Source organism: Pterocles gutturalis, unplaced genomic scaffold (assembly GCF_000699245.1).
Source record: "Pterocles gutturalis isolate BGI_N339 unplaced genomic scaffold, ASM69924v1 scaffold22682, whole genome shotgun sequence".
Classification (NCBI taxonomy): Eukaryota; Metazoa; Chordata; class Aves; order Pterocliformes; family Pteroclidae; genus Pterocles; species Pterocles gutturalis.
This window is the reverse complement of record NW_010108472.1, coordinates 17,611-31,403: the sequence shown is the minus strand read 5'-3', so window position 1 is coordinate 31,403 and position 13,793 is coordinate 17,611. Positions and strand designations below refer to the sequence as shown.

Here is a 13,793-nt window from a genome sequence, read left to right as displayed (position 1 = left end):
GGAAAGAGTAAAAGGTAGTAGCAGGTTTATATAAATAGAATAATTCTGATTTATTTTCAGCTTTTCTGTTGGCGTGTTAAGCAAATCTGTTATTTGTATGTGCAGGTCAGTTTTTAGAAAAGATATATATTAAAATGTTCTTTTAATTGCCCTGTACTGTAAAATTTTAGAAAACATACTTCTGGTTAACTCTAGCCTGAATAGTCTAATAAAACTTTTTTCTGTTTTTCCCTCTGTCAGACTGCTGTAATCACTAGTGTCTGTCCCATCCAGCAAATTTAGGATCCATCCTTAATTATTCTTAAGCAATTTTTTGTCACAGAAGATACCGAGAAATTTGCCGCATTGCCAGTGGAATAATTTGATTTCAGTAGATAAGTTATAGCCCCCTTTATAGTTTCTAATCTTTGAGAAACTGACTTCAGTAGCAACAATTTGTTAAGAACTGAAAAAAAAACAGGAAAAAAGCTGCTGCTTTTTTTAACTAATGGCAAAACTAGGAAATAAAAAAGAAATGGGAAAATATTTAAATACGCATAAAGTATAATATTCACAGACTCCCTTTATGTTATTGGAGATAGAAATTATCTCAACAAATTAAGGCATCCAAGTTGGATTCCTGCTCTGAATAATCCCCTGGAGAAAAATGTCTCCATTTGATTTAGTTAAGAAGATGATTTCTATATATAGATATCCAACTTAGGTGTCTGTTAGTATTTTGCTTCTCATCCTTCCTGGACCAGAGGGTTTTTTTATTCGACAAGATGATTAATACACAAGTAGTAATTCCGGTTGCTACTGAGGTCCCTGTATATTCTTCATGAATAAGTTTATCTCAAAAACTGTAGCACTGTCTTCACTGACACTTTTGTTTTATTTTCGTTTGTTTGTTTGGGGTTTGTGGTTTTTTTTCTTTCTTTTGTAGTTTTACCAAGATAACTTGAAGTACGGGGACCATCAGAGAGAACAGTCCAGATTAGTAAGGGTGCTCTGTATAAACATGCTGTGTAAAATGTTGATAGTAACTCCTGAAATGTTTGCTGTGTAGTTTCCCACAATATGTGTCCAGATTATCTTTTGCTTTGGGTTTCATGACAATTTACAGCGAAATCTCTTTTGAGTGGAATATCATTTGAATTTAGTTTTCTACAGTTTACATTATCATATTGGTTGTTACTTTTCAAAATCACAGAAGTTACTGTGGTTTTTCTTATTACAGTTGTAACTTTGGTTTTATTCTTGACCAAAATAATACTTCTGTATATTTAATAACGGATGTGCACTATCCAAATGTTGCACTTCTTTGAAAAAGTGTAGGATTGGATTATGATGGAAATACAGGCTGTCTTTCCCATTTAGCATAGCTAGCATTGCGGTGACCATCCCACATTGTCTGGAATTACAGTCAGCATCTTGTATTTTTATAGATAAACTGCCAGATGAAAAGATCTGTAGGCTATATCTCTATTTTAAATATTTTTTCCTCCTCATAGTGTGATGATTTTTTTGTTTGTTTTTTAACTTTAGAAATACCAAGATTGCAAGTCCTTATCTCTGTCCTTATGTCTTGTCTCAGCTATTTTACTGAAACAAGTTCTGGTTATATTTAAAGACGTATAAGAACATAGAGAAAGAATATCTTTCAGGAATTGGGTGAAGTTCAAAGTATTTTTTCATATTCTGTGGGATAATGAAAGCGGTCTCAGAAAAGAGACCATCTAGTTGGAAAGACCTGGAGGTAGGATAGCTCTTTGGACTTTGGAACTGGGAAAAGATACTTAAATTAGCAACAATTAGACTTGGGTTTAGGGTGGAAACAAGTGAATTTCATAGATAACTGAAATATATGGCTCATGAATTTAAAATTATACAAGCTATTTTTTGTAATCTGTATCTTATTTTTTGTCTGTGGAAATTTAATGGAAATTAAATTGTGTTCTCTCTAGAAAGTATATTTTCAGTAGGTACGTTTAAGCCTTTAACTATGATTCCGTTTACCAAGTGTTTAAATATTGTGATTTTATTTTTCATTTAGGTTGAAGATTGTAAAAATTTCTTTCAAGTGCAAGCAGTTTTTTATACAACTTAGGAAAGAATTGGTGAGTGCGGTCTTAAATTTAATCTCAAAAAATTAGAGCAATGAAATTTCTCCATACTGCACATCTGCGTTATACTGACTGATATTATATTGATCCTTGCTTTTATCTGCAATTAAAAGTCCACCATTTCACCAACATTCTGGACATTTCAATTCTCAAATGGACCATTACAGTGTTTTCTAAGACTCTTTTCATTTGATTTGCCTTATATTTTAGATAAATTTGTTTTTCCATTTGTATGCAGGAAATGTAATTTGCTTATGTAAGATGAATGTTGAAAAGGTTAAAAGTAGATCGATATTAAATTTAAATTTCAGAAGAAACCAAATTAAAGGTAATGCTTAATGCTGCTTCAATTGTATTTGTGCTTGTAAGTAAACACTTGATGAACACATGCTGATTTGTATTATTCAGATTTAGTAATACAAGTTTGCTTTATTACTTATTTAAATGGAAGAGATAAGAATGTCTTTGCAGTTTTAAATTACATATTGTAATTCTTTATGCCTACTTCTAAATTTGTTGGGGAAAAAGTTGAAGCTTTCTGTGTTGTTTCACTGCTTGTGGTGTGTGTTTGCTACCCTGTGAAGCACCACAGGACCACTGTGCATTTAATTCAGCAAGAAGTGGATTGTTCCACACCTCCAAGAGATTAGTCTAAACCCATCACAGACTTATCACTGGGGAAGGATAGAAGAATTAATTAAAAATATGACTCTGTGATTAACTCATCAGGTTAGTTAAAAGGTTTTGTTTAGTTCTTACAGCTGAAAGGATTTGAAGACCTGAAATGAAGAGTTACTGGCTAGATAAAAAAGATTAATTTTAGGCAGAAATGCATCCTGAGTAATGTAGGACTATTCCAGATCTAAAGACAATATAGTTAAGCAAGAGAAGTATAAGGAGGAAACACTTGTTACGTCAGATCAGGCCAATGGCTGGTGACTAGCACTGGTACTGAAAACAGGAGTCAAACTGTGTATCTTAAAAGCAAATCCTTTAAAATGAAGCCCAGTAGTTTGCAGTTTTCAGAAATGGGACTAGCTCACCACATAAAGACACTTCTTTGTGTATTAGTTGACAAGAGAAGTTTAACCCATATACTTGGAGCAGCACAAATAGCTATCAGTCCCGAAGCAGAGTAACAGGAGCTAGAGGATTTTGGAGTAATTATGTGTAGAAAGAAGTGAACTTTGGCTATTACATTAAATAAACTGAAGTATCTGTCAACATGGGCAGACATCATGCAATGTGAGCTGAAAAAGTCTAATGATACAGAAAAGAGGGAGGGAATATTTCATCGTGGTGACCCATATATTTCTTAATACTCTGGAGGAGCTAGAGGCTAGATCTCAAAAGGCAAACTGGTCTCTGACAGCCCGGAGATCAAATTTTGTCTTGTACCAGTGTGTGTAGCTTCCATTACAGTTGCAGGAATGTTGCATTTAGATCTGAGATAAGAATTTGGGGTTTTATTTGGAATTCAGAAATTATGAACTGCAGTTGTTTTTTAAATCAGAAGTTGGGGAAAAGGCTGTGATGATAGAGTTCAGGACCTTGAAGATTGAGATACCTAGATATAAAATTGGATTAGGTACTATACTTGAGTTTTTTTCTGCAGAAAAAAATTCTGCATATAATTGAAGGTAATATCAAGATAGCTTTCTCATGTTGTTTTTTCTGTAGCTTTTTATTACTCTTCATATTGTTACTTGCACCAGAAAGCAGTATATATAACTAATGTAATCTCTCTTCTGAGACATCTTATCCAAGCCAACAAATTAAAAGCCTGATGGTGTTTTTCTTTAAACTCTATGTATCAGATTAAAACTGATGGCAGGAATTTCATTTATCCAAATCATGAATATCTTAAGATCAAAGCTCAAATTTGTCTTCCAAAGAAGGCATACTTAAACTAATTTTTTAATCAAACCTAATATTAAAATTTTAATTTCCAGAGTTATTTTCCCTGAGTAGACTTATAGGATAAGGTTTGTCTCGCCTATATTCAGCTTCAGTTAGGTTAAAAGAACATATTTTCTGTTTCATGATAATTAGGTAACCAGAGCTAATCACTAGACTTCCTCTGTAGTACCCAGACATTTTGCATGAACTGGAAGAACCTTTTAGGATGGATTAAGTTGCTCTCTGGTAGCATAGGCTTACTTTTGCTTTCACTCCCATTGACAATAAAGGGAGCCTGAATGGCTCTTTTAGTCAGCAGAAACTAAGTGAAGTGACTCAGTGATTGCACATTTGTAATGTAAAATATCTCTGGTCTGGTGCTTTGAGTGTATATTTTAAAGCACTGATTTATGATATGGCAGTGAAAATACACTCATGCTGATGATGTGTTTCAAAGCTGTGTGGAAGTATATAACAAATTGTACAGCTGAGTAACCACGTTTATTCCAATGCAAAGCTGAGATGCTATAGGAAATTAAATTAGTGGACTTGGGAGAGGAATTTTTTAGTGTTTTCTTTTTTTTTTTTTTAGACAGTGCTACATGTGCTTTTAAGTAGTCTAAACAGATATTTTTTCAAATACTGCTAATGAGTGTTGAGAGATTTTAATTGCAGCTGTCCTTAAAAGTGCAAGTGCCTTATCTTTTAATCACCTATTAAATTTATTCCCTGACTTAACATTGCTTAGAGGCATCAACATAAGTAAAGAATTATTTGCCTACTTTTAATAGATTATATCTGTGTTTAAGTAAATCACTTGAAGTAAGTCAGATGAAGCAGTTTTATATTAAAGTCATTTTCCACTGGTAGCATAATATAATCTTGAATGGAAGCTGATGATGTATTCTGACAGTTATATAGCTACAGCGCGCATCCACTGGAGTAGATTTCCTTTCCATTGTTTCTTTGTGATTTTTGTGAAGGGGAAAGAATGTTTCATGTATGACTCCTTAATCTGACTTCAGGAGCCTCCTGAACCATAACTTCAATGGCAGATTTTTTTCACCATATTTTTGTCTATTCTGCCTGTTCCGGATGCTGCTTCCCTTATGTGCTTTGGAGCTGTTTGAGAATAATTCAGTAGTTTAATTTTTCTACATGTTTCCCTAAGCTTCTCTGGTTTTAGTTAGTTGCACCCTTATCTGTTGTAATGTCAATAGTCAGCATCAAACTAGTAATGCTGTCCAGCATACTTTAGTGGTCATGGTTCCTCAACAGCCAAACAAGCTGTTCAGCATGTTCTTTTCCTCTGTTAGAGCCCAGAGGACCACTGAAAAATTACATGAGTCTATAACAAAATATTATCATTGTTTTTGTCCATGACCAAGACCTGGTTTCAGTGTGTGGCCAAAATAATGATTTTTTTTTTCCTTTAATAATAGATTATGTATCTGAAGTTTGTGATTTGAATTCTTTCTTACTGACTTTTTGAAAGAACTTGGGCTAGAACCACAAAGTGTTATATGGGCTTATCTGTCCAAGTACATACTTGATCTTAAGTAACACTGGCATTCATTAGATGCCTTGTTGCCTAATCCTATCAAAGTTTCTGCCATTGGGTATTTGCATGAAGAGCAGATACTGTTGGCACAATCTGTGTGCATTTAAGCTTCTGTGACTTGTCTGCTATTTGTGGAGTATCTTGAGTCTCTGGAGCATCTGCCACTTATAAAGTGCAAGTCTGTTTGTCTCTCTCAGAGATGGGGGTAGGGAATTTTTGCTTCATCCTGGGATTTTTCTTTATTTAGGCCAAGTAAAAGAGACCCACTAGGGAATATGATTTTCAACCCAGTTATTCTCCTGAACAGCGAGAGATCTGCTCTGAAGTCCCTGTTTCAAACCCACCTTTGCCTGATTTGAATCAATGCCCAAACCCAATGTGAAGGTTCAAGGACTGAGCTGTTGTATGTGAGAGGGGCACCAGTTCTGCTTTTTTTGTTGTTTGATTTTTGTCATTTTAATAAAAGGAACCACAAGCGTGACCTAGACTTGCTTTGCCCTAACCTTCTAATTTCTTCTTGGATCCTATAGGTAGCTTGCCACATGGTGTACCTATGTGAGGTTATGATTAATTTACATGCTGGTGCTTGGCTTACCTGTAGTTTCATGCTTGGGCCCTGGGCCTCTCATCACTGGTATTGCATTCCAGCTGCTTCACTCTTCTCCCTCTCCTTAGCAAGCTGACTGTTTTCCTCTCTTTAATAGGAGCCATGGACACAATTACTAAAATCATAATATCAGAACAGAATCCAACTGTGATTCCTTGAGGTAGTCTTCTAACACTGTCTCAAGAGACCTAAAACCCTGAAGTACCTGTACGTCACTGTCATACAATAGAGCATTCTGTGTCTTCCAGGAGCCTTGTGCTATGAAAACATTCTCATAGGTTGCATCATAACCTTCCTGTTATTTTATGTGCTTTTGGCTAAAGTACCATGGACATGAACAAATGTTGCCTTGGGGCCTTATGCTGAGCCCACATTGATTCAAGCCTATTTTCAGAGAAATCCGATTATAATCGAGCTACAAGACAACAATAGAATCAGGGCTTGTACCTCAGAATCATCAGGAAAGATTATTTTCAAGTGCTCAACTTGCGTTTGGATTTTGCACAACATTTCAGGGTGGATAGGAAAAGGACGGATGTACTTAGGAGCCAATATGTTATATTCTTCTTTACCTTAAAGACTGATTCCTAGCTGTAATTGAGATGAAGGGTAGGGTTTGAGAATCGGTTCTCTCTGCACTGCAATGAGAGTCTTAAAAGCTATGAATAGAACTATTGTTAGGTACCTTTAAAGTTCTGACACACCAAGTTCCCGGGAAAGTGGTGTTTTGCATTACAATTAAGCAGATCTAGCTGCAGCTCCTTTTCATCTTGTGGTACCAGCTCCGCCTTCATGCTTCATGCCTGATCTAGTGATCAGATGGTGACATGAGAATAGGATTGCCTCATTCTCTGGAATACAAACTAGAGGAAACAGCAGGATATTTTTTTCCCCCCAACCCATGATGATAGTGCTTTAAGAGTGATATGAAATTGCATGATCACCGGCTAACATAACTTTAATATATCTTTCCAACACTGTAAAAGGCTGACAGAGCGTTAAAATTTGCTACATCATGAGAACTTTTAGTTGGAATCTAAAAATCTTAGCTGGTTCGTCCTTTACTGGATCCAGATGAGGCAGTTCATAATTTTATATAGTAGCTCTCTTGCAGAATAATAATGTATCTTGTTTATATTATTGTACATTTGCGTTGTTGATAAAGCTTTTTTAACTGAATAGGTAATGGACTTAATTTCTGTTAAATAGAGAGATGTAAGTAGATTTTATAAATTGAAGTAAATGATCAGGGTTTAGTTTCTTGAATATAATTTCTTGAATTTCATCAATAGATAACCAGAATTTTCCTGTTTACTTTTTAAAATCCCTTTTATTCTTTACCTTAAATTCTTCATGTAGCTGAAAGTACAGTGTTGTTCTTAGCCATTAGTCACAACTTCCCACAAACTACCTGGGAGAAGAGTGGCAAGTCTGTGCCCCGCTGTCTCAGCAGATCTAAAGACCAGCAAAAGCTTAATTTGCTGCTAAGTGAAAACAGTTAAGATGTGCTAAATGTTGTGGAGGATTTAGTACTGCGAGCAGAAAGCAGAGTGCTGATGAAGTTTTCTGGCCTACAAAGGTTGCAATCAAGTTCCCTCAACGGGCAGAATAGCTTAGCTTGCTTTGCAATTTTGCTTCTTTCCTTCACCAGGAACCTAATTAATAATTTAGAAGTGGGCATATCACTCAATAACTGTTCTCAGTCTCTTAATTGGCACATGTGCATGACAATTCCTTGGCTTAACTGTAGTAATATTAAAACAGAGAGGTGTGTTGCCTTTAAAAATGTCTGTGCTTCAAGAACTCAAATGTAGTTTGGGTCCTACCTTTTGGGACCATTTCTTCCCATCTAGACTTGTTTTCACTATCCCTAAATAGACTATTAACCTGTGAGCAGCCTCCTCAAAAAAAAAGAAAAAGTGGCTATAACCTTTAAAACTACTTTAAAGAAAACTTAGAGGCATTTAAAAGGATTTGTAATACATAAAGATAATGTAAAATTAGAGAACCACTTCAAAAAGCATAGTTTTTGAAAAATCAAAACTAACAATATTTATGTTAATTTCAAAAGTAATTGGGAATTATTTTTATCTGAAATAATTTTTTCTTATTTTTAGCATGAGTCTAGAGAAACATTATTGGGATTCAATATGGTGAATTACCGAGCATGTAAGAATTTATGGAAAGCTTGTGTTGAACATCACACCTTCTTCCGTTTGGACAGACCACTCCCCCCTCAGAAGAACTTTTTTGCACATTATTTCACTTTGGGTTCCAAGTTCCGGTACTGGTAAGTGCTGATTTAAAATATCTGGGAAAGAACATAAGAGAACAGGCAGCTCATCAATAAACATAGGGAATTATTTAGAATCTGTATTAAAAAATGCTATAATTCATGTAGGCTTTGAATTCTGCAACTATTCCCATCCTGTGTTGGCCTAAGTTTCAAATATCAGTCATTTTCTAGGATATCTTGTAAATGCAATGATGGTATTATTAGCAGTCATTATCAAATTAGTACTCTGAGATTATCTCACAGGCTGCATTTCTTCTCCTGCTTACCTTCTGGGTTATGTTTATATTAAGAATGTTGTTTCAGAACTTCAAAGTCTTTGGCCTGGTGTTTTTGAAAACTGGTGGATCTCAGATCTTGTGTGAAGCAACATCACCAAAACAGACCTAAATAAAGATCAAATAGAAATCAATGAAAAGAAGCTTGTACAAGTAAAGCTCACTTAAGCTAGATGCATACAAATAGGCAATTGGGTGAAAACAAAAAACATACATGTTCTGCACCAAAACCAGAAGTTTAGAAAATAAGGATGAAATCAAAACCATAACTTTTAAGGATGAACTTGACATAATAGGCAAAAAGCTTGGAGGTGTAAAGGCTGACTGTGGAAGCAGTATAATCCCCAAGTATCATTTATATTCTAACAATGGAGTGGGTGGTGTTGGTTTTTAAAGTATTTTATGCTTTTTATAAAAAAAAGAAATACCTCAGTAAAGTAACTGAGTTAACTGTCTCTGCAAGTAATGCAGAATGCTGATGGTTTAAATCATGCCTGAAGCAGAGAATAATGGAGCTACTGCTAAACATCCGTCTGGAATGGCAGTAGTGTCTGTGACGTACAAAGGGAGATGATGAAAAGCTAGAAAATGCAATAGCAGACTATTTCTGTTACACTTGTGAATCGCATAAACGTATAAAGAGGAAAATAATTCAGTGGCTGAGTTTTTATACCATCTGTTTTTTTGACCAGCATTCATAGCACCCATTTGAGAAACAGCATTCCGTGAATCTGAACAGCGTTTGAGACTTGGTTCACGGTTGTAGTAGTGAATTTGAGGGAGCTTTTTCATTTCTGTAAAGATTTTGAATTTGAATCATTGTGGTTACTGTTACAGAATAGCTCTTTGATGGTGACATTCAACTTACGTTAATGTAAGATGAAAAGGGAAACTGCATAAAAATGAAGAAGGTAATTAAAGTTAACATAGCAGCCAAAAGGCTAGAATTTCTGCAAGTAGTTTGAGAGATTGTTTAGAGGCAGCATAATAGTAGTAATGTGGCACACAAGGAGAGGTTGGGGGCACAGGGCTTGTTTAATCTGGTGAAGAGGAAGCTAAGGGGGAATTTAATAGCAAGCTTAAAGCTACTTAAAGGGCAGTTTCGGAAATGATGGAGCCAAACCTGTGCTGGTAGTGGCAGGTGATAGAATAAGGGGCAACAGCCACCAATTTCACCTTGAAGATTCTAGCTGGACATTAGGAAAAGTTTTTGGGTTTTTGTTTTTCTAGGAGGGTGGTGCATTACTGGAATCAGTTACCCAAAGAGGTTGTGGGATCTCTAGTTTTGGACACTTTTTAAAACTCATCTAGACAAAGCCAAGGGCCAGATATGACCTAGTGTTAGCAGGAGATTGGAGCAGAGCTAACATTTCTATGATTAAAATGAACTAATAAAAAACTAAACTATCAGGGCTAGACAGAATCATCACCAGTTCTGAAAGAAATCAGACACCAAGGAATTGATGAACTCTTAATCTATTAATTACATAATCTATTATTTCTGTTGGACTAAAAGATTCTAATGCAGCAAATTTTAAAGCAAGGTTTTAAAAAAAAAATCCAACAAAAACATCCAAACAAAAGCTTCTGGGAGGGATCAAGAAGACTACTGATGAGAAAATTTGACTTCTGTACACTGTCCTTGGGTTTTCAAAGTCGTCCTTATAGTATTTCTCACCAAACACTCACTAAAGAAGTTAAACTGCCAAAATATGAAGAGTTTTATTGTATATTAGCAACTGCTTTAACCAGATGGGAAACAAATAGGTCTGTTTTTGACAAAGAAGGGAAGTTACTGCTACAGTGATACAGGTTTTTGTAGAAAAAGCTGAAGTTGACTGGAGAAAGTTTTGGTGGTATGTCACAATGATGGATGAGTAGGCAATAAAATGGTAGATCAAGTTCTGTTTCCAAAAATGCAAAAAAGCCTACACAGAAAGAGAGGAGGAACATCAGTTACAAATAATCTATTACTGTCTTTGAGCTTTGTAGTTAGTTCTCTGAAAACATCAAATCAGTTATTAGTAGCAGTTAAGAGAAAGGCAAATACAATGTTAAAGTTATTGGAAAGGAATAGAGGAAAATACAGATGGCTTACTGCTTGTCAGAGTTAAAAATGTGTAACTCCAGAAGTTAGCAGCAGCAGGTTTGAAAAGAGAGATTTCTTAGAATCGCAGCATGGCATTAGTTGGAAGGCAGCTCTGGACAGTAACTAGTCCAATGCCCTGTTCAGATAGGGTCTGCTATATAGTAGGTTGCGTAAGACCATGTCCCAACAGATTTTAAATGTCTCCAAGGATGGAGACTCCACATCACCTCTGAGCAACCTGATCCAGTATTTGACCACCTTCAGAATAAAAAGCTTTTTTTGTTTTGTGGGAGATTTTTTTGTTGCTTTTGCCCACTTCTGTTTAAGTAGGATATCTCATATTTCAGTTTGTGCCCATTGCGTCTTGCCCTGGTTTTGGGCTCCCTTGAGAAGAGTCTGGCTGTCTTTTTTACTTCCCCCTTCAGACACTTATATGCACTCATTTGATCCCCTTGAGCCTTCTCTTCCTGAGGCTGAACAGTCCCAGATCTCTCAGCCTCTCCCCATACATCAGATGCTCCAGACCCTTAATTGTCTTCTTGGCCCTTTTTCTGCCTGGGGGGACCCTGGAACTTGACACAACACTCCAGATGTGGCCTAACTAGTTTTGAGTAAACCTGCTTTCTAGCCACTTGGCCCTCAGCCTGTGCACAAGGTTGTTCCTCCCCAGGTGCGGGTCTTTGCATTTCCCTTCACTAAATTTAACGAGATTCCAGTTGGGCCATTTCACCAGCCTTCGCATGTCCAGTAGTTCTGTAATATAAATGTGAAAATAGCTAATTATTCTTTGATTTAATTGTGTAAATGTCTCTATAAGGGACAGAAAAGAGCAGAATTTTAAGTATCAGTATCCTTTCAGGACGTGTCCTCTGATTCTGTGCCTTGATATGAAGTTATAAATGGGGAAGTGGCTGCAGGAGAGAATTTTGCTGATATCTTGCCACTAGTTCTTAACTGCTGATAGGCGCTAAAAAAAAATGTATTTTTTTAAAAAAAACAGAAATTATGATATATTGTAAAGGATCTTTGATTTGACACCAGGCATCTGGTCTTATGTGAAAAGTCAGCAAGTTCTGGGTTCTAATCTTGGTTTGGACAAGTTGCATAGAAGAATACAATCCTGATGTGCTTATCTCATTTCTTCATGATATTTTGCTGAACTAAGTAGCGACTTAAGTTATTAGTGGTTCAGGGAATAGTTTACGGGGAGTACGGAGGAGATGCTGTAACGCTTGATTGTGGCTGTGACAGGAAAGATTATAGTGTTAAGTGTTATCCAAAGATCCAAGCAGAATATTCTTACTGCTTTGGATAAGAAAAAAAAAAAAAAAGGAAGAGATGAGACAGCTGTATATTATACCTAAAATTAATTGGTCTTTGTTACAGTTAGACTCTACTGGGAAAGAAGATGTACACTTACCCAATGCTGACTAAAGTTACACTGTACTGAAGCTAGCACAACTGCTTGAGCACAACTGAAAATAGAATTTAGGGGTTTTTTTTGGTTGAGATGGTTCAGTTTCAAGAAATAAATTGTTGTCATAAGTTTGTTGCATTTAGTGGTTTGGTTATGTTTTGTTTTGTTTTGTTTTCCAGTGGGAGAACAGAAGTCCAGTCTGTGCAGTATGGTAAAGAAAGAGCAAATAAAGACAGGGTATTTGCAAGGTAAGTAGTTTACATTTGTACAGTATCAGTAAGTCTTCTGTTTATATCTGTTAAGATATTATGGGATCATTGTTTTCTGTTTGCAAAAATGTAAAATAAAGAGCACTTGTTTTTAACTGTTGCTGGTGGCTTGATTTAACCATATTAAGGAGTTTAATTTTGATAGGAGAGTGTCTCTTTTGGGCAGACAAAAATGGGGGAAAGTCTTATGATGGAAAAGTTAATGAGGGTATTCTTTAATATTTCTCCCTTCATATATTTTCAAAATTCAGAATTACGTTCTGTCTGTGTAGTTTGTTTTTAAAATGTACTAGCCCTCTGTGCTTGCCTTATTGCAAGTAGTGGTCTCTTTGACTATGCCATGAAAATATTCAGTTATTTGGTGTGTTTTATCCCTGGTAACAACATACAACTGTACACGCATTTCCTTTAGAATAAGGTACTGTGAGTGTCTTACTTGGTGAGAACAACTATATCATTATAGTCCCAATGAGGTATTTTACTATGAAGAAGTTGACTGGCAGTGAGCTGGTTCTGAAGGTATTCTGTCAGAGTAGTTGGCTGATCATTGAATCTATTACTTAGTTGTGTTCCAGACTCCTGAGGTGTTTAGTGATGACAAGAAAACAGGCAACACGTAGATTTAGCTCTTCATTCGGAAATTACGATACAGTATTCAAAAGTAAAACTGTTGCTGCATCTGTTTGCCAGCCTGCTCTGATCATTAATAGAAAGAATCCTTATGAGCAGGGAGCATGCTCCGTGCTTTTTTTTATGCTTATGTTTTTAATGAGATGGGGAATGTCTTTTAGCATAGTTACCCCTTAAGGAACTCTTTCAACTACCTGCATTGGTGAATTCTGCCCTAATTTCCTGCCTTCCTCCTCCCGTTTTCTTTCCCTCCATGCAATATAATACAATTTGAACCTTCAGCTGGGCATACTGTAAATACCCAGCTCTATATTAGAAGGATGTGGGGGCAGAAGTGCTGTGACATGTTTGTTCAACAGGTAGATTTTAGAAGATCGATTTGTTCTTTGTGCGGTAGAATTATTTTTTCTCTTTTTACGTTGGGAGTCTGGTTAGATTTTTACTTGGGGCAACATTTTCGTACTCAGAAGACTCAACACTGTGACAACTGAGTTTTATTTATTTAAATGATAGTTACGAATCAGTTAAACTATTTTTCTTGTTGCACTCTGAATTTAGCAATTCCCCACAAGTAAATAGGGCACAGGAGGGCCAATACTTGGTTTTGAGGAGTGTATTTATCATTTTAGAAACTTATTCAGTAGA

General features: G+C 35.9%; 1 protein-coding gene across 1 annotated transcript in view; it reads left to right on the top strand.

Annotated features, from left to right (window-relative positions):
- PTPN4 (protein tyrosine phosphatase, non-receptor type 4 (megakaryocyte)) overlaps positions 1-13,793 on the top strand; it is a gene marked incomplete at its 3' end in the record, with an annotated part of 53,424 nt that overhangs the window by 22,037 nt on the left and 17,594 nt on the right. The window contains exons 10-12 of the mRNA XM_010072657.1: positions 2,036-2,099; positions 8,290-8,462; positions 12,429-12,497. Coding sequence (XP_010070959.1) covers positions 2,036-2,099; positions 8,290-8,462; positions 12,429-12,497 — 306 coding nt within the window. The remainder of the gene's footprint in view (positions 1-2,035; positions 2,100-8,289; positions 8,463-12,428; positions 12,498-13,793) is intronic.